The 21,787-nt window shown below is 41.6% G+C and overlaps 2 protein-coding genes across 2 annotated transcripts; one reads left to right on the top strand and one right to left on the bottom strand.

The window, feature by feature from the left end:
- The first annotated feature begins 460 nt into the window (after positions 1 to 460).
- Positions 461 to 7,899, top strand: LOC114441690 (RNA-binding protein MEX3B-like). The gene is made up of 5 exons (XM_028414731.1): positions 461 to 1,309; positions 2,415 to 2,653; positions 2,770 to 2,815; positions 3,646 to 4,376; positions 4,474 to 7,899. Exons 1-5 carry the CDS (start codon positions 676 to 678, stop codon positions 4,882 to 4,884), a joined length of 2,061 nt encoding a protein of 686 aa, XP_028270532.1. The 5' UTR covers positions 461 to 675; the 3' UTR covers positions 4,885 to 7,899.
- A 1,381-nt stretch (positions 7,900 to 9,280) lies between these two features.
- On the bottom strand, positions 9,281 to 16,016 carry LOC114441285 (mothers against decapentaplegic homolog 4-like). Its single transcript, XM_028414109.1, has 10 exons — positions 15,724 to 16,016; positions 14,374 to 14,751; positions 13,827 to 14,001; positions 13,323 to 13,586; positions 13,151 to 13,240; positions 13,020 to 13,070; positions 12,732 to 12,915; positions 12,379 to 12,547; positions 11,995 to 12,133; positions 9,281 to 11,854 (listed from the first exon to the last, which is right to left on the bottom strand). The coding sequence occupies exons 2-10, from the start codon at positions 14,611 to 14,613 to the stop codon at positions 11,643 to 11,645; spliced, it is 1,524 nt and encodes a 507-aa protein (XP_028269910.1). The 5' UTR covers positions 14,614 to 14,751; positions 15,724 to 16,016; the 3' UTR covers positions 9,281 to 11,642.
- Positions 16,017 to 21,787: the final 5,771 nt, after the last annotated feature.

Below are 21,787 nucleotides of genomic sequence, written 5' to 3'. Positions count from 1 at the left end.
AATAGTACAATAGTATACAACATCAGTGGTTCTTGTGAAAGTTAGCAGCCTTTCGGGAATGAACTGCTGTACTCCAACGTCATTTTCTCGGCACCTGAGATGTGATATATCTATGCGACAGGACGCAAACGTAATCAGAATAGGAACATACGTGTTCAGTGAGACGCTAGTTGAGTTGAAAGGGGTCATTTTTTAATGACAAATTACAAATTATGTGTATCAGTTCCCTGTAAGCATATATACAAGGATCTTGGATCAGGCGAGGCAAAGGAAGAGGGAAAAACAAAGTTCTGATACATCGGAATAAAATTTGAATAACAGGGAATAACAATTAACTCCTAATGACATACTTTGTGACAACAACAAAATAAGATTTTTTTTTCCATGAAATTAGCATCAATTGATCAAAGTTAGTCTGTAGTTTATGCGCGCTGATTGCGTCTTCATGATGGTTGTGAACACGCGGCTGACCTGACAACAAAGTCTCGTGTGAACAGCCACACGAGATCACAGGACAGGGAGGGCTGCATGGAGAGCTGGAAAGACAAAACAAAAGCCCCACATTTCAACTAACAGGCGCTGGTCGCTTTTTATTTTTTTGTGAGCCAAAAAAAAAACGAATTCATTATTCATATCGATTTGCCTGTACCGGCAATATTACATAAGATTTGCACCATGCCCAGTAGCACGTCTTTGCTGGAGGCCGATGAGGGAGAGTCCGAAGTCCCACCGCCGCTAGTACACGCTTTCGCCGGTATGGGCCTTGAGGAGCACCACGGCATCCAAAGCCAGACTCCCGAACAAGCAGATGAGAGCCTCGCCTTTCATCACAATCAACTTTCTCCTGTTTCCCATTTTAACCTCCTCGGTACGGTTCTGGACTTGAAACCTCTGCCGCTGCATCGACCGCCCTCCGGGGATGGAGTGAACAAGACGGCACTGCCTGAGGACGAACAGTCAGAAGTTGTACCCGGTGATTCGTCCTGCACCGGTGGCTCATTGCTAGCCCAGGCCCACCGCCACCAACACCTCCCATCGGGGCCGGGTAGCTCCGTGATGCCACCCGGAATGGAGCCACCACATATCGAGACGGTGTTGTTGTATAATGGTGACGAGCGGGATGATCCCGCGGTTGGCGGCAGCGCCTTACCACCGGCTGGCAGCATGGCAATGCTGCCGTCCGGCGTGTACGGGGAGCCGGGCTACGAGACCGAGCCTTCGCTGTTGAGTCGGCGAAAAAGCGTCAACACCACCGAGTGTGTGGCCGTGCCGAGCTCCGAGCACGTCGCGGAGATCGTGGGAAGGCAGGGTGAGTCTGGATGGTTTTGGGTCATTCGTTAACAAGTTGCTAGCAGGAGTTTGGATGAAACTTGGTGAAAAGACAATGAAGGAAGGAGAAAACCGAACATGCAAAAGTTCAGAACGGGACGGGATTGAGTCACCCAGTGTAATATAATATATATAACGGAAGCTACAGAAAATGTTACGATAAAACTAATGTACTACTGAATCTCTAGCTTTAGTCGCAGGACCCATGTTAGCTAACCAGCATAATTTATTGTCATCCCTATTAACCTAATGGTACGCACTCCGTCTACATTTTTTGTAAATCGTAACACTTGATGTAGACGTTTGAGTCTGTATAGTTTCGAATATAGTCTATAGTCAAAAATCCTCTATAAAACACTCATGTAGCATCTTCAGCTAAAGTAGTTACCGTTAGCTTTCAAGCAGCTAGCTTAGCACTCATAAGTGGGTCAACAACACCCTCGCCCAACACGCTCAGAAAAGTTTACATCACAAGTTTTATCAACCAGCAGATCCCACTGTGTCTTCTCTCGCTTTGACAACTCGTCGGTATCATGGGTGTTTTTGTCTGTGCTTGGCTGACAGTGTGTCCATCTTCAGCCGTGCCTGGTCGTGCTGAAGCAGGCTTGGCTTTGTCTCGAAGGAGCACATAAAGAACAATATGCTGGTCAACCATTGCTTTGCCACATCAGCTGTAGGTTGTAGTTGGCATCCTGACACATTAAGAACCCTTTAACTAAACATGACTCGTCTTTTTCTTACACATCCATATCCTTTATCTGGGCCATTACATAAACTTTACATAGCTTATTGGCAGGGTTGGGAGTGTGTTATGTCGTGTTTGAGACCAGTTGGGGGAGGGTGCAGAGACTGTGATGTTGACAACAACAGGAAATGGCTCTGGTAATGATGTTGGACTCTCAACCGCTGCTAAAAGGCATATTTAATTTATAAGCTATGCAGCTTTTATATGGTATTAATGACTTAAAACGTGTGTTGTAATCCTTTCTTGTTTATCATGGAGGTGAGTCTAGAAGTCTAATAATATCTCTGTGCATGTTAAAACTGAACTATCCCTCCTGTGCCCCTTAACTTTCCCCTCACAGGCTGTAAGATTAAGGCACTGCGAGCCAAGACCAACACCTACATTAAGACACCGGTTAGAGGCGAGCAGCCTGTCTTTGTTGTGACGGGGCGCAAGGAGGATGTGGCTATGGCTAAGAGGGAGATCCTCTCTGCAGCGGAGCATTTCTCCCTTATCAGAGCCTCTCGGAATAAGACGGGCCCTCTGTCTGCTGTCAGCGGGTTAGCAACCCCTGCTCTACCTGGACAGACAACCATTCAGGTCAGGCTATGAGTTACATCGTCATTTAGTGACATACAGTACACAAAGATAATAAATCACATTTTAAAGTTGGTTCTGTGTGTGTGTAGTTACCTTGTGCCTTTTACACCTCACAGGTGCGGGTACCGTATCGAGTTGTTGGGTTGGTTGTTGGTCCCAAAGGTGGGTCTCTTAATTCACTCTGTATTTAGATGTGTGTTGTTACTAAAGGTAGCAGCCACTGTCTGTACTCTTACAGTGTTTTTTTCCCATAGTTAATATTAGAAAATCAAAGTTATAATTTAAGACTGACAGTTTTCATGGTTTCAGAACAGGTCTCACTTCCCATTTAGATGCATTAAGGTGGTGATAAATTCAGACTTATGTGGAGCTGAAGTATAATCTCTACTCTTTTAGATTAGAGTTTTCCTTATTGATGTTCTAAGCAGACCTCTGAGCACATAAGTGAAACTATAAACGGTCTAATGGTTACTGTAGGGAGTGTTAATGTGCTCAGCTCCATTCCGTGAGGTTTTTTTTGCTCTTACAAAGTCTTTAACCTCTTGCCCTGTTGACATTACCACTTGAGTGTGAGGAAGCCCTGGGGTTGATTGTAAATTGAACTGCAGTGGTTCTCATCTAAGTGCCATTACACTGCAGAAGGTGAGTTAACAAGTCCAAGTGACAACAAAGTTGACAATAACCCAGTGCCCCACATAAACACGGAAGGAAATTCTTAGAGCACCCCAGGGTTTGTTTCTCTGACAAAGACATCAATACGCCTTTGTAGCTGAAGCAGTAACTTTTGAAAAGCTCTTTTTTAATGTTAAACACTACAGTATGTTGCTTTTAACCTAGGTGAGTCACTGGGGCAGCCTGCAGGTCAGGACTGTAATTACTGCACAGATGTGCTTTCAAAGTTGTTTTATGTGTCATTTCTTCCTTGTTATAGAAGTATTTTTTTGCATGCTATATACAAAGCTAACCTAACACTCAACTCACATATGTTTCAGGGGCAACCATCAAACGCATTCAGCAACAGACCCACACCTACATTGTCACGCCAAGCCGTGACAAAGAGCCAGTCTTTGAGGTCACAGGGATGCCAGAGAATGTGGACCGGGCAAGAGAGGAGATAGAGGCGCACATCGCCCTCCGTACTGGAACCTGCGGGGGTGTCGAGGCCCCAGGTATAGACAATAATGACTTTCAGTTTAATGGAACCGATGTCAGCTTTGACACGTCTGCACCTTCAGTTGGGTTGGGTGAGGCTGGGTGGCTTCAGGCAGGTGCATCATCGCCAGGCGGTGGAAACTTGGTGCCAGCAAGCATCAATGGTACTCAACGCATCAATAGCAATATTAGCAATGGTGTCAGGATGTCTTCCAACTACCGCAATGACAGCTCCAGTTCCCTAGGCAGTGGCTCCAGCTCAGCGGATTCTTTCTATAGCAGTGGGAATGCTAACCGAATGGCAGATTTCAGCCCAACCTGTCTGTTCAGTGCCAATGCTAACAACAATAACAACAGTAATGGCGGCAGTGCGAGCTTCTGGTTTGGAGAAACAGTTCTTCCTGTCGGTTCTGAGGAGCTGGTCAGTCTTGGAGGTGGAAGCTCCTCCTCAGGATTTGACTCATTAACCATTTCTACCGCTCAAGCTGCACACCAAGCTGCACAGCCACACATCTGGAGCCCTTATGTGGATCACCAGCCCCTCCAAGGCTTTGATGCCCTACAGTCTCAGGTATGTGAAATTCAACAGCAGCATTCTGCATTTGGACACACGGCTTAATTAAATTCAAAAACGGTTGTCTGATGACTGCTGTCATTGGTGTCTCCAGACCAGTCAACCTGGTACGCCCCGACTCTCTCCAACCTTCCCTGGGACAGAAGCCTTGGAGCACCCTCAGGCCCAGCGTGTTCACCGAGGGGCCTTGGGCTCAGCCGGAACCCTTGACGCCCACAGGTTCCCCTCCTATAGCTCGGCCTTCTCCTCTTCCAGTGAAAGCACCGCCTCCTCTTCTTCTCCACCTGAATCCTCTCTTGCCTATCGAGCGGGGCTTGGTTTGGCAGGGAGAGGACAGGAAATATGCATCCACTGTATGGATAACCAGGTGGTTGCTGCCTTGGTTCCTTGTGGCCATAACCTCTTCTGTCTCGATTGTGCCACCCTGATATGTCAGGGTCCAGAGCCTGCGTGCCCTGTGTGCTTGTCCCCGGCCACACAGGCCATTCAGCTCCGCAATATGTGATTTTTTTTTTTTTTTAATCCTGGATTTCTGACTATGGATCAGCCCCCCTAACAATTTTGGGTCGTATCATTCGTGGGGAATTTACAAATCTGATCCTGAATCAGTGTCTAGGCATGCCCTCACTCAGTGAGGAAGAGTAGGTGAATAAGCAATGATGTGTATTTAGGGCATAGGTTAGGGTGTTCAGCCCGTTCATGTGCCTGCTATTGTGAAGTTGTCTCCCTTGATTGATCAATGGGAGGGTTGGAAGCCCTCTATGTAGCATTGGGTGGGTTGCTCATCACCATTTTGATTTGCATTTTCCATGAAACCTTTTTTAGTTCAGCCTCTGCCTACCTATAACTTTAAATCTATCAGAAACATCTCATGAGGTTTTCCCTTTTATTTTGCTGCTACAAGTTTTGAAATGTGTTTTAATAGCCTGGCCCTGTTGCCTCTCAGTTATTATGCTCTCAGCAGGAAATCTTCAGGAAAAAAGCAGCGAGCACACACACTCATACTTTCTATATATATATGTATATAGAAAGTATGAGGCCCACGCATGGCTATTTATAAATCCATGGTATTCTCATGGTTACTACAAAATTTGATTGCCGCAGCAACCCTAGATAAACATTTTCAGGAAACTGACGTGCAAAAGATAAAGGTAGAGGATATGTTTACATTCTCCAGATCTTAACATCGTATAGACATGCACACACCCACGGAAGGTTTTTTTTAACCAAAGTGGGTCAAACCTGCTACTCCAAATTTGTCACACTCCAATAGCAAACTCCAGGTAGAACCAACTAGCCAGCTAACTCATTTTTGTAGAAAACAAGGATGTAACACCACTTCAGTATCGCCACGTTGCTTTCTATTTCTACTTTTAAAAAATGTGTTTACGGTGAACTTGTGCCTAGTAAACAAAAGAAACGACTAGTTCAGCGGACACACAGTGTTGCTCTGTCTTCAAACAAGCTTTGTGGCCTTTGTTTGGAAAGCCTATAATTAACACTATTTACAAATCCAGATTTTTGGGCTCGAAAGGACATGAGCTGACAGACCTAAGTCTTAATGTATTTGTGTTCAGTCTCTTGATGGAACAAAGATTGAATCACAGGGATGTATTCTTTTGCTTAGTCTTCTGGGAGGTATTTATCACCTATTGCTTCATGTTTTTTTTGACACCAAACACTCTACATCTCGTTCATTTCGGACCCATCTTGTTTGCCTTTTTGTTTACGCCTTGATGACATCATCTGTGGGAAACGGTGTGCTGTTTTTTTGGCGAGAAAGACATGCACAGCTTGTACCTTTCGGTAACATTCCCCTCTTTTGTAGAAGGTTTTGATTAAGTTCACCTAGGGGGCCAAAAAAAGCTGATATCTGGAACAAATCCCTGTACTGTACAAGCGGCAGTGGAGTTACTTTAATTCATCTCGGCCATATTATTTCATTCGCCTGAATGTTGATCGACTGCTCCACTACAAGGCTGTCTTGTCACACCTTGTTTTGTCAGGTACTAGGATGTAAAATTGAGTTGAAGGCCACTCATTGCTTTTAAAATCCCACACCTTGTCTGCCAGGCCTATGCAAAAATCATCAGTGCTTTAACTAGTCAAGGAAGCGCCTGATAATTGAACCCCTTAAGGGTTTAATTACAGAGCTCGAACTACATTTCAGTCTTCATTACTCGCTTTAATGCATCAATAAGAACTTTTAACGGTACACACTTGGGATCTATCAGCTCATTTACTCTTGTCCTGTGCACTACTAAGCACAGCCTTCCCCATATCTTCTCACACTATTGACAAGCTGGGACAAGCACATTATAAGGTTTTGTTTCTTTTCCCTTTTTCTGCGCCTCATCATCATTCTGAACTGTAAAGGAAAGCTACACATTGGTGGGAATCATCTCAGATCTGTAGTTTTAAACACCACAAACAGGTTGAGGGATATTTTGAAGGTGAAGCAGCTGGAAAGATTTTATCTAACTAGGCTGACACTACTTAAGGTTAATACTGTTGCTCTGTTGTGTGGACATTGGACTGCAGTCCCTCACAGGATTTGGAAGTTATTACATCACTTGGCTCTGTTTCTTTAAATATCTTTTTCATGGATCAATGAGCTTTTCTTGAGGAAACAGGAACCAAACAAGTCCCACAAGTGCAAAAAAAAAAAACAAACCCATCTGCTTCTGTCTGCTCGGGTCTTCTATCCGTCCCATCAGTTTACTTTTCAGCTCTACACCGGGCTGCTTTGTTTCTGTCTGAGGGAATGCAATACAGTGTTGGCCCTCAGTTCTATTGACATTTGTGTATGTATTATATATTATTACTGTTAATGACTGATTAATATACAGAACTTATTTTTTATTTTGTTACATTTCATATACACATAAATATATATATATATATAAAAATGTTTACAATAAGATTTTTTTAAAGATTTTTTTTTTACTTTACTCTCATTGAATAAGTGAATGAAGAGTTAGAAACCCAGAAATGTTGCAGGAGAGTGTCAGTGCTATCTGCTTGTAGTCTAGTTATTAGTTTACAGTATTGATGATAAATAGTATTGATAGCTGCCGTTAAACCTAGTGGAAAATGGAATGTGCATCACAAGCATGTCTTCATCATTTTACCGCCAATGTAAAATCATTACACTGCAACTGTAAAAAGGCCAAGGATTCAAGCTGCCTGTCATGTCTGTACACCACCAAATTAAGAACGGTATACTATTACAATGTATCTTAGAGTATCTATATAAATACATATATTGTTAAGCTGTACCAACAGTTGGAAGTATTTGCTAATTTTACTACACTTTTGTTATGTATATGTAGGGGGAGTCTTAAGGCATATAAATTCTTCAAATTGAGTCAGGAGTTTAAAAGCAGACTATATTTTATAAAGGCCTTTTAAGTTATTGTGGCCAAAGCACTGATATTATATATTTGCTGTAAAGAGAATTTAAGAGTTTTATTTTTCTGATATTAAAGTTACTTAATAAAGTCGGTTTCATTTAAAGCCACATCACACTGTTGTCTCTCATTCATTTTGTAAAATTTGTGTTTACTTCCTAAGGATCTTCAAGATCCTGTTTTTTGTGAATGTAAGTGCCTGTTTCACCTGATGTTTCAATTTATAAATAGTAATTCTCATTTTGACGTTTAAATAATGTCTAAAAAACAATTGTGTGTATATATACATATAGAACTCCTGAACTTCTAAGAGCCCTGAACATTTCTTTAAATTATTCAGGAGTGCTGAGTGTGGTGCAAAGGTGTTTGTTATTTTAAATTATTATTAAATTATTTCAGTATTAATTAAATATGTATTTTGCAAACACTTACTTATATAAAGCCCTCATCAAACTCTTGTCCTTCCACGAACATACAACAGTCAGTAAGTAGAAAGACTCCTGGAGGTATCTCCTAAAATCAACATGAACGCTTGGAGAAAAAAGAAAAACAGGTGAAAATATTTTGCACATAATTTTAACAAACTCTTACAGAAATAATCCACTGCTGTGATGTGAACTTTAACTAATACAGCCTCAAAAGTCCTAACACAATGATGGTCAAGCTTTATGAATATCCTGCATTTTCATCACACAACATGGGTATGATGGGGTAGTATGCTTCAATGACTACAAAAAAAGAAGAAACAGACTTACAGGAGACAAATGAGACACCTCTTTTGGATTCAAGTATTTGTATAGTATTCATTTTTAATAATCAAATAATAAAAAATGTTCAATATACTAGAGCTTCCATGTCATGGGACCAAGTGATTTAAAAAATAGCCATCACTTCCTTTCTTCTAAAAGAGAACATTATGTAGTATAATGTAGGGCTGTGACTATTATTGGCAGATCAATGTGTTCAAGACCTTATTAACTATGTGAGATTTGGTCAACATATGGGCAAAGTTATTGATATGGTAAAACACTGAAGTTCACCATATGTCCCACCATTGCTGTGTGGCAAAAATGAAACAGGATCATCAATGTGCTAAGACATTTGTGTAGATTGATTGATTTCCATGTAAGAGTCAAGCAGTCTAAATATTCCCTCAACTGCACTGCTCCTTGATGACCACAAGGCTGCTCAACACTGGTTGCAACTAGGTTTATATTTGTGGTAAAAGACAGTGGTGGAAGGAGCTGCCTTGACTGTGTTAACACTTTCAGGTCAACATTTACATACTACTTTACTGCAACATCATCAAACTGCTGATGATTTGACTAACGTGCAAGAATCCGTCTCCTAACCCACCGCTTAACTCACACAGCTGGCTGAACTTGTGGATGACTAAAAATTAGCTCCAGCTGCATGGACCGACAGACTATGGTGTAGTTGCAAACATGTAGATAAAATAAACAACTTTCTACTTACAGAATATCAGGCCATTTTAATTATAGACTCCCACATGAGAAATACAGGTAAAATTGATCTCTGAAATCTGTCATAGTAGTCAACATTAACTCATGGGAGCTGCTTTTTGGCTCCTATAATAACTTCAAATAAACTTTAAAAACATCTGTGTCCCTTAAAGCATGATAGGATATAACAGACCTCAGCATAAATTCGTTCAGTAACACATAATTATAAAATATCCTGCCATTTCATCAGTTGGATACATAGTGAACATATTCCTTAAGTATGTCCCAACAATTTTCAAATTACACTGAAATGATGAAGCATGGGGCGAGAGTAAGGGAGCCCAATCCAGCCCAATACATACTGAAAGACAGATTGGTGTGGGGGAAAAAGTCAGCATGAGGATCAAAGAGTGTAACCTTTAAAAACTGTGGCAAAATCCATCACATGCAGGAAGAGCAGACTCCAATTAATGCAACATGTTCAAGTACTTTCAAAAAGAGCTACACAACAATTACTGGAGGAGATATTTAACTTAAATTACACATGGAAAGATTAAGTTGCTTTCTTTAGGAGCCGAGCTGAGAGCCTAGAGTGTTTGGTTTATATAGTTTAATTGGGGGATTCATATTAGCGATAACAACAACTGTAACTTCCACTCTATGCACCTTTAATGCTGTTCTCCTCAACACACAAACACTAATATACAGCAGGTGCCTTTTTTGTACTCCATTTTAAAGGGCTTTTAAAGGGAGCGGGGATACAAAGGGGCGTCTTGGACAATAAAATTCATGCAAACATTGACATGCCTTTCAAAAACAAAAAAAGTTATTTACATGGATTAAACAGAAAATGCAAATCAAAAACTCAGACCAACCAAAAGATACCATAAGCTGTGTTGTAAATGCAAAGGGGCAAAAACAGGTGCCTAAAAAAAAAGGTGTCTTAGTGGTGTTTCAATACAAATGCATCACAATGCTACCGCTGCATAGAGCCCTACAGTACATCTAAGCCAGCCTATTTACTCCCTTATTCATAACTGCAGGACAACCACCTCAAAATAAAGAGTTAAATCAAGAAAAATGTAAAGTGCTAAAAAAAATATAGAAATCACAAAAATAAAAACTAGTATTGCTGGGAACTTTCTTAAATTCTCTCAACATATCAGTAAACTATACACAAGTAGTACACAAGTGGGCTATGAGTCATATATTTATGGAAAATGATCCTCAGCTAGGTGTTGGGCATGCCTGGAGAGAAGTATCTGCCAAAAATGTGAAAAAAATAACATAATAATAAACATAGCACACCTATTTATAGAATTTCTGAGCAATTTGTACTTTGGTTTGCCAAAACACTAATAACCCTATAATTAAATCTACAAAGATTGAGTGTCTGTCTCCTCTCTGCTTTCCTACTTCAATCTTATCGAGACAAGGCAAAGAGTTGACAGAAGGCATATGAAATTCACCATTTGTGTCAGCATAAAGATGGGCGTTTTCCAGATCCATACCTGAAACAAATGGAAAGTGAATCATGATGAATGAGCACTGATTACAGCTGTTTTTGAATGAGAACTGTTAATGCAGTAAACCAGGCATTAGAGTAGCTGTGACATGTGAGGGACACTGTGATCCATAAAACCAACCAGGCGCTCCACATTGTGTACAATAGAGAAAGGAGGGAAACAAAGATTTGTCATGGGATACCCACCAGGTGCAGGCCTGCAACAATCTTTTAAGTTCCGCAGACTGACGTTATCTGACCTACAAATGTCCATAGAACCGTTTCAGTTCAGACGTTGAGTTTGCAACATGACATTCTCAGTTGTGAGTGGTCCACAGCCCTGCCCAGAGGCACCAACAGGTTGACTTCGTCTGCGTGCTGATGCTCTTCTGTCCAGGCTGACAGCTCTCACAGCTCTGAGCTTACTTTTAATTCCAGGTGTAAAGCAATCTGTAACAGCTTCAGTGACATCAGACACAATAGTACTGCTCTGGATATGAGAACAGCTGTACAGCACACAGATGTTTTTCTATCATTCAGTGAGTTTAATGCCTGTCAGTAGTCTGTGGTTGTGTCAGGGTACGTTCCAGTTTTACAAGATCTGCAGGTCAGGTAACATATTTTTCTAGTCATATTGTTCACCCTTCCAGTCTTCACCATTTAAAGCCATTTATCAAAAATATACACATATTTTTGATAAACGGCTGCAGATAATTTTAGTTTCACTAATAATACATCAGGGCCACCTTGCACACAGGTGCCTCAAACACACCGCAAAGTCATTTAAGGTGAACACATTCACTGTCCTCTCCAAATAAAACAGTTCACTGAAGATGACTTTCCATTGCCACGATTGCTGCTGTGTGAGAGTACTGTTTATAAAGTCTCAGTCCAGAGGTTGTGGGTCTGCTATAGGCATGGTGTGCAGAACTTCATCTAATAACTGAAGAGCTCTGTGCAGGTGGATCTCGATCCAACAGGGGGTCTCCTTGATGCTCTGCCGTGGGTAGTCAGGTCCCCAGCCCTTAACAAAGCTCATCCTGAGAATGCACAGCCTCCGGAGGTCATCTACCCCGATGCCAGCTGCTGCTGAGAGACCTGAGAAAAGATAAATGAGTGAGTTACAACAATCGTTTGCTGCTGTAATATAAAATCTGTCAGCCAAATATGCCGGTATCAGAACCCAATACTGATACTAGATCGGATCGGCCGCATCCCTAACAGTTACAGTATCTTACTAATAGCTGGAGCGATTCCGCCAACTGATCCAGGTCCAGGTATGTTTCCGGCCACAGCTGCTGCTTGTGCTGCTGCTGCTGCTTGAGCTGTAGCAGCCTGCTGCTGCATCTGTCTGTGACACTGACGAAGGTCAAACACCTGGAAGGACAGAACAGGCTTTGAAAACTGTGCATATTGACATTTCTCCTGAGTAGAAGACATCAGTGAAAAGAGAGCAAACTACAGCAAATAGAGAAAAACTAGTGCGTCAGAATGGCTAAGAAGACATTAAATGGTCGCATTTGCAGTCTTCACTCAACAAGAAAAAATATTTTTGAAATGAGTGATGTCCTGTTTCAGTCCGGTGACTTCATTACACAGGAATAACGCCTGTGTGTGCTTACCTTGATGTAAGCACTGGGGTAGATTTTGTGAACAGCATCTCCAGGGGCCCGACCCGCTTCTCTGTCCAGGTAGTAACTCTGAACAAACACTGCATGGTCACTAAGGCATCGCACCCAGACATCTCCCTCACCTTTACACTCCAGCTGGACCCCTTTACCAATGTGAAGCCTGACCAGAGAGAACAGTAAGGGATAAAGGAGACATGAGTGACAGCTGTAGCATATGAAGTTTAAGAAGTATGTTGGTGTAATTTCATACTGGCATATTTTTCATAAATGTTGGCATTGTTGTTATTTTTTTAATTACTGTCTTAATCTTAATCATGTTTTTTGTAGCTACATGGGGAACCCACCTTGCTCTCTCTATAGCCTCGGTGCGATGTACATTACTGAGCTGACCCAAGCAGAACCTGTCTCCTCCTGAGGGGTCGACATAGCCATCCACTGTCACAATTGGGCAGGAAGAGGGTACTTTAAATGTTTCTCCAACTTGAACGTCCATCTCAAAATAGGCAATGGAGCACCAGTAGTCAGGAGCTGAAACAGAGGTTTTAGTGAGTTAATATGAGTTAAAGTTAGTTAATATGAGACCTGAAAATTCTGTCCAGGGTTTTTGTACTTCTGAGGTTATGTGTTCTCACCTGGATGATTGGATATAGGAGGCTGAAAGGCAAGTTCATTATGCACCGGCCCTAAAAGAAAACAAGAGTAATGTCTGTGATCATGTGTAACTTTATCTGAGGATTAAGTAACAACTGTAGTGTATGCTTACAGTAGTGTGTTGGATGTGGCATAGGGGGATGGTGCTGTAGATGACCGTTGGTGTGGTGGGGTATGCTCCTGGGCCAAGTTGGGGTGGCACCTGAGGGGAAATCAAGGATCAGAGCTTTGCAAAGACTAAAACGTGCCTGTGTACAATGTAATGTGACAGTGCTGCATCTTACTGCCTGATCCAGCAGCAATAGCTGGAAAGGTTGACGCTGAGGCAGAGGTGGAGGCCTCAGTGGGTGGGAGCAGGGTGGGGGTTGCAAACGTTTCAGATGGAGTTGGACGACTGCTGGAAGGCGGGTGCTGGATGGTCTGGAGGGAGTGCCCTGAGTGTCCTCCTTCGATAGAGGGCATACTTTGCTGCCCATCAAAATCATACTCATCCTTCACCATCAATGCTGAGCTGGGTCCTGAATTGGTCAGGGTTAACCCGGATAAGTCTGTGGACAAAGAACAACAATGAGGCTTACTGACAAATCCAACTGCTCATCTGCATTCAGAGTGATGCATTCTGTGGCCTGGACACATCTAACAGGTAAAGCAGGTGTGTATAAAATGCAAAGCAACTTCAAAAACACGTAGCACAACTAGTCAAATTACTTACTAATCTTAAACAACCACACTGTTTCAATACACATTTTACATTCTCACTGTGTTTTGTGTTAAGGGGAAAATCTCACCTATGCCAGGAGACACCACTCTCTCGTAGTGATAGGGGTTGACACACACATTATCACACTTGAGGTCAAAAGCAAACTGGCAGTATTTCACATGCTTTAGTTCATTTTTATGCAGGTCAGGCCATCGCCACAACCGGGCATAGATTACATGAGGAAACCCTTTACGACCAGCCACCTGGGAACAATAACAAAGAGAGGAATACATTAAAGGAGGTAATTCATTTGTGCATTTGCTGGTGAGGTCAAAGCCAATTACTGGAAGCCAGAGAATCCCTAGAGTTTTCTCCTAACTGTCCAAATACACACTGAACAAAATAATTGCAGAGAGTTTTCATGAATTTTCCATTTTTAATGTTAAGAGTTTCTCAAAGGTTAATCATGTTTTTTTGCACATGATTTATGATCACAGGGTACCGTGTAGTGGCATGTGTCACATCCTGTATGTTAGACACTGGAAAAGTTTCTGGATATCTTTTTAAAACAGTACACTCCTGAGTGCCAGTGTGCTTCTTCATGTTTATGTACCTGTATAGTTATGATTTCCTACCTGCAGCCGTCCATCCAGTGTCCTTTGAATGGTCACACACTTGCTTGGATGGGCGCCATTGGTGGTAATAGCTGTAATGAGGGAGTCAAGCTCGTCTTTTTTCTCCTTCAGCTTTTTTACCAGACTTTCGATGGCCCGCTTGGAAAATGTCTCGCTCTCGCCACCCTGTCTGTGACACATCAGGCTGTGCACAATGCTCAGGCAGGCATCGTTGCTGGTAGGTGTATTTGTGATGGACATCTTGGCTTTTGTGTCTGCTGCACTTTATGAGAATGTATTTGTTGTTGACAAGAGTTTCACATCACCATTTGAAGCAGAGATGATCTTCTCAGGGTTGATAAAAACAGCTTTTTGAATCAAGTGAGGAGGAGATACGATCTGAAAGAAGAGGATAATGCATGTTTTTACACCATTTTAGTCATAGCATAAACAAAGCATTTATTTTATAATTGTCAAAACACCTTTGAATTGAGTAGAGGCGCTTACTGCCATGTTTCTGCTGCAACGTTGAGCAAATCTGGATTAGTTAGTTCTAGCAAACACTAACCAACAATGTTTTGAGTCTGAGTGGGGGGGCTAGTGCATGAACAAGAAACTGTAACGTTATGACGAAGTTGTTAGCTGTACAATAACACCGCTAGCTCACAAATAACCCTGACAATGACATAATGGAGCAGTAATCAGTACATGGGCAGCAACGTTTAAAAAACCATGTAGCTGTTTATGCATGGGTATAAATACATTTTCATTGGTGTGCTCCTATGCTTCTTAGCTAGCTAGCGGCGCCAGTCTGGCGGCTGTCTAATCAGGGAAGCTGCACGAATTTACTGCAACCGCACAATATTAACCGGAAGTACTTATTTACAGTGTTAAAAAATGAAACTGGACTAACAAGCAAAATTAAATTACCGGTAGATTAGAGCATATGTAAGACAACAGCTTCTAGAGAATGTTACTATCGCTTTACATGGTATGCCACTTTATATTATTAGTACTTTTGTTCGTGCCTTTTAATTATATTTTGAAAAGCACTACCGGATATAACCGCTGTTATGAAAATCACTTCACCATCATCATTTAGCGTTGGCTAGCTACCTGCTGCTAAACGTCAGAGGCTGTTGATAGCAAACTAGCTAGCATGCTACTGTGAGGTTAGCTGACTTGTTTGTTTATTATGGTCAGTTCCACAGCACAAGAACGTGTTGATCATTTTGCTCTTTAGCGATTAACAAACCCCATTGAACTGTTGGAAACATTCCTTAGCAAGTGAGCGATACATATTGTATTAATTAGTTTGTATTCAAATATAAACTAATTAAAGCTATGACAAGAGCTAGCAGCTTACGCTACCTGGAGTTAGCTGGCAGTAGCGGCTAGCAGGCGGACCCTGCCTCTGTCCCAAGTTGCCGTGCCGACGGGGCCAGCAGTGGGGCTCTGCGGATCCCGTATACCCCCTTTCCTGGCCTGTATTTGCCAAAAAAAATGTCCACCCACTCTTTACAAAAGCATGGTGAAAACGCCGTTGTCCGCAAACGATAGCTTCACATCCTCCCAAGTGGAGCAGAGAACAACTCAGAGTCAAAACTCAGATTTCGTGTCAACTCCCCGACACCACTTCACTCACTTCTCACACCATTTCCTTCAATGGCGCGTCGCGCATGCGTACAGTTGGCCGTGGTGGTGTTCAGGCGTTTACTGGCTGTAATTTACTTCATTAGTTAGTAAATGATATATTACTGTTACAATTGCTGTTGCTGGCTTTTCTGTGATCACTATAAACCACTGCATCTATACTGTGAATAAAGCTATAACTGATTTTTTTCCACATTTCAAATATATTTTTATTTACTTCAGCCAATGAGGTAAAAAGTACCTTTATATGTCTTATATATTATAATCCTTAATATAAGGCACGCACAAAAAATGTACTTTTTAATCCTCTGTGTGGACTTCTCTGTGTTTTCAAACAATACCCTTTTTTTATAGTTCCTATCTATGAAATATACCAATACAAATCATACAATGGGCCACAGATGTATAAACCAACTGTAAACATGACTTTCATTAGAAAGAAATATTCCAGTTAGACTTTACTGTATTTGATGAAGAGAGGCAGTTTTATTTAAGCTGCTGCACCACAAGTGCTCATTTTACAAATGCTTCACTCCTCTGTGGTTAACAAGCCTAACTGCAGATGTGAAATCAGCTGCTGTATGCTGAGTTGGGATAGAAAGGAGACATTGTTTATCCTTGATGATTTGGTTTCTCATTTTACTCTCTCCGCATTATGTGAATACATAAGCATCTGTATTCACACAGAAACACTGACGTTTAAATGCCCCACTGGTTACCAATTTGTCCCAATTACGGATGCAGCTATTACCCACTGACAAGGCGCACAATGATGATTAATTGTCAGCTTTGGTAGCTAATATAGTTGGCATGCCCCCATAATTTGACTTTAATTGTCTATCATCATTCTTTTTGATTTCCTTTCAGCTCTTTGGGATTACCTCTCTATATTGTCTTTCCCCATAAATAACCTTCACAGATGAAGTCAAAACAGGGAATAATGTCTTTCAGTTTAATGTTTAATTTTTCTGTGTTAGTCCAATTTTTCATGTTCATTCTAAGTATTATTGTGTTTTGACTCCTCACTCTGTCCCTGACCAGAATTATAACCTCACTGTGTGGCCTTGTCCTTTCATTTTCCTCAGTATATAAGACTGAGACAGCACCAGGCGACTGATGATCTCATCAGAATACATGAATAGAGGGTCACAAATCACAATATGTCACACTATGCATTACATGTTCATAAGAACCACAAAAGGATAAGAGGAAAGTTTAAACATATTCTTATTCTGCCTGGCAATACTGCTCCATATCTAAACACAACACACATGACTATTTGGCTTGCATAACTCCCCAGACTCACCATTAGAGGGCAGTAACCACCAATTTATACTCTTTATTCATACTCTGCACCTGCACCCTTACAGAACTTAATAATTAGGTGAGAAAAAAATGAATTGCTTCTTCTTCTTTATCAAGTCAACCCTGCATTATACCTTTAACATGAGCTGTCACAGATAATTAATAAATTTACATTCCAAACAGACTTTTATGAAAGTGCGCTTTACATAAAAAAAAACATAGTAGTAGTAACAATGCAGCTTTCAAAATAAAATGTCCCAAAATAACTATATTCTCAGCAAAATATATGTCACATATGTGATGTTCAGCTCAGTCTGCACAGAAATAAAAGATGATGATCATTTATTTCCTCTCAGGGATGTTACAGATACTTATAGACATTAATTGATTGTGCTCATAAAGTCCTGCCACACACACACACACAAACGAGTGACTGGCAAAGTAGGTTGTATGTCATTAATGAGTGTGTAGGCTAATACCCACGTACAAAAACCTAAATGCAAATCAACGAGCAGAACTGAGTGACATGATGTGACTACTCCTGTCAGACTCTGTTGTCCACCCATTCACGCATTTTCAGATGACCGGGGTTAACCAAAAACGTCTGTGAAAGATGTAGCAATTCGGCCTTGTGAAATGTCGTCCTAACCCTAACTTATGATGGATTCCTATATGTCGACTATCTAGCCTAACTACAAGAAGAAAGTGAATAAAGTGTGTCCTGAAACAACAGGTCCACCTCAAGAATGAATGGATCGTCCTGGCCAACTAAGTGAAAACATAACACCATGTTATGAAAATTGACCAAATGTGCCATCATGTGTGAGGCTGTGTTGGTAAAACTCCAGCAAAGAAGCTTTGATGTTATCCTTCTTTTTTGTGCTTACCTGCCCTCCTCTTCCTCCTCTCTTAAACTCCTGAAATGAAATCATAGCTGTCAGCTGTTGCTAATTAAACTAATTGACGCTGGCTGACCGTAGGATGACTGCAGATTGTTGCCATATTAAAAACGGTACTTTTCTGTTTTTACCTTCTAACAGCTGTGTGTGAATAACTTCCATTCTTCCTCCTCAATGTTTGCACACACCTTCTTGCTCTCTCTCTCTCTCTCCTCTTTCTCTGAACCCCATCCTCTGAAGGTTGAACACATCACATGAGTGGGGGGGATGTATTAAATCTGAAATTTTTCCACTTCAGTGGGATTCAGGAAATTGTCTCCCCTGCGGGAAGTTAATGCAGATGGAGGGATGGGTAGATGGAAACAGGAAGAGACGGAGAGAGGAGTAAAAATGAGAATAAGGAGAGATGGATTTAGGGATGGAGGGAGGGTTGGATTGAGAGGTGGAAGGTATTTAGAAGATGGATGAGTGTAAGACAGACAGAGTGGGAATGGAGGGGTGGATGGAAAAAGGAGGTGTGGAAGAGGGGAGATGAGTGAGCTGTCCGTTTGAAGATAAATCAGAGAGGCAGTGTAGTGAGGAGGTCTATATCTGTAAACACAAATACACACACACACACAAACAGATGTGTGTGTGCGCACTCATGCTTCAACTCACACACATGCAAACACGAATACACTCACAAATACACTCATGCACGCTCTGCCTCACAGCGAGGTAGTAAAAGGCCACGGCTGATTGGGTGCTGCAGGCTGATTTTGCCCCGAGTGGCAGAGCGGTGCATGTTGGGATATTTGGATACAAATGCAGCGATCCATGAAGACATGAGGTAGGTCACCCTTCTTCCCTCTCTCTCATCCCTCCTTTTTTAACCCTCTTAATCTTTCCATCCTCACATTTTCCTTTTTTTTTCCAATCCTGGCTCTCTTCGTTTTCACTAATACACCTCCAGATTTGCCCTTTTCTCTCATCTTGCCAATCCATCTTTCATAAAGAGAGTGTATTCTCTCAGGGTAATGACAGTAGCTCTCAGTTCTCCACTCTTTCTTCCTCTTTTGCTCTCTTTCATCTGGCTCGATTCATTTCCATCTGTCTCCAATCTCTCTCTATTTCTAGTCCTCCATCCACCCTCCATCTTTCTCTGCCTACAGCCCTACAACACACAATGACACACACACACACTCACTTTGTATCCCTGCAGTGTAGTGTGCTAACAGAATAATTAGTCGTGCTTGATGTCTCTGACAGCTCTAATCCTTCTAAATGGCCACCACATGCCTCCCCTCGTCAGCCCATGGCTAGACACACAAAAACCACACACTCATACTCATACATGCACACACACTCGTGAAAAGCTTCCAAACAGGCATAGTTACTAATGTGATGGTACCATATAGATGTGAGATGGTTGTATGTGAAATTATTATTCACAAAATAATACATCATCATCTGCATGTGGAACAGTAAGGTTTGTGTATAATACAAAAGCGAAGGGACCACGGAAACACCACTGAATCATTTAGGTTCTCTCAGTGGTGTGGCTTTGGTCTCTAACACATATATTAATAATACACATGTTACTAGGACTGCCCTCTCTTACCTTCACAATATTGTCAACACTAAGTGTATCCTGTCTCGGAGTGATACTGAAAATCTAGTCCATCATCTCTGCTGGACTGTTGTAGATTCTGAAAAGCCTCCAGCTGATTCAAAACGCTGCAGCCAGAGAACTGATGTGATAAAGCAAGACAGATCATATTCCCTCAGAGCACACAGATTTAAAAATTCTTCTCCTTGTGTACAAGGCCCTTAGAGGTTAAGCTCCATTAAAGACCCGATAATTCTATATGATTCCTATAGAAGACTTCAGTGCTCTCAGAGAGCAGACTTAATTATGGTTCCCAGAATTTCTATAAGCCACGTCTTAGCAGGATGCAGAGACCCTTCTCTAATTTAAAGACCTTAAAACCTGCCTTTTTGTTAAAGCTTATAGGGTTTCCTCAGGTGACTTGCCCTCAGTTATGCTAAGCTGTTGGGAGATGTCCCATGATGCAACGAGCACCTCTTCTCTCGTTCCCTCGTCATGCATTTGTATTTCCTTTCTGTCCTCCCTGCAGGTGTCTCTGGTTTCAGTTGCATGTTGAATTCTGATCTGGGGGTTCTGGATGAAGTAATTTAGACTCAAACAGCTTATATTCTACACACCTATAAATACACACCCAGATTCATTTTCCGTCTCAATACTTTGCTTTTTCATGCAGTCCAACCACCTTTCAGTTTTATCACAATCCATCACAGCACACACACTTTGGTTGAATCTAGTTGCTGAACTGTGTTTTCATTAAAGTTATGGAAAGAGTTAATGAATCTCGCCTCATGCGGTCTGTGCAGCTTTGCCTGCATGTGGTTTAAAGCTCAATGGATTTAGGCTTCACAAAGACTCATATGTATGTGTTTGTTGGCTTGAATATCTGTGTTGGTAGAGTTTTCAATTTCCCATATCTATTCTGTGTCTGGGAGTACATGTTTGTATATTTGCCTGTGTGTTGTGACTCTCTGTAAGCCTGAATGTGCGTGCGTGAGTGTGTGAGTAAGCTCATTTTTTCTCAGTGGAACATGACAAGCATCATCACAGTGCTGAACAGAGTCAACACGGAATAAATACAAACAGATAGCTGCTTCGCTCTATTACACTTACACAGTCAAACATGTGTGTGTTAGTTGTGTCTTTTGTGTTACTGCATGTTTGCATGGTTGTTTACTGTGTGTGTGTGTGCATGGTGAATGCTTTAAGACTGTGATAGGAAACAGAGACAGTGTCATAGGGGGGTGGGGTGGGGGGGCTTCGTGGTGCTCTTTTAAGAGATTTCCCCTGAGAAAAGACGATCAGGAGCAGAGAACCAGCAGTGAGAAACAGAGAGAAAACATGAGAAGAGTCAAAGAGAGACGGGGAGTGTGCGGCCGTTCAGGATACACAGTGAGAGGGAAGCTGCAACGAGGGACTCACCAGGTAGATTCTGAAGGATAGAGAAAAAAATTATAAGTAAAATTTAAACATTTAGGATGTAGTTACTTATCATAACACATAATGTGTTTTTCCTGTCTTTGTCTTTCAGATGTGTGATCCTGTCTCGGTGAACAAACTCATGTGTTTCTTATTAAAGACTGGAGCAAAGCTGCAAATCAGCCACATCACTCCCACTGAGAGACATTCGCTCGTGTAAAACTAATAATGTCTCTTTGTAAAACATTGTCGGACATGTGTGTGTTCACACAGGTGTGTGTGTGTGTGCATGTACGTTTCCTGATTGTGGGTGGGCCCATTAGCCCACAACCTTTCATAGCATATGGGTCAGTGGTTTAGGAAAAAATGTTCCGAACCACAGCAACACACACACTCACACAAACCGCAACACACATAACCACACTGTCGTGCCAAATTATATATACAGACACACACACATACAGTGAAAAAAACACCTTGATAGTGTGACACACATCATAACAAACCTCGCTCACATAAACTAAACACGCTGACGTGCTGAGCCAGTGTGTGTGTGTGTTGCTTTATTGAAGTT

Source organism: Parambassis ranga, chromosome 9 (genome assembly GCF_900634625.1).
Source record: "Parambassis ranga chromosome 9, fParRan2.1, whole genome shotgun sequence".
Lineage (NCBI taxonomy): Eukaryota > Metazoa > Chordata > Actinopteri > Ambassidae > Parambassis > Parambassis ranga.
The sequence above is the reverse complement of the archived record's forward strand: the minus strand, read 5'-3'. Positions and strand labels throughout refer to the sequence as shown.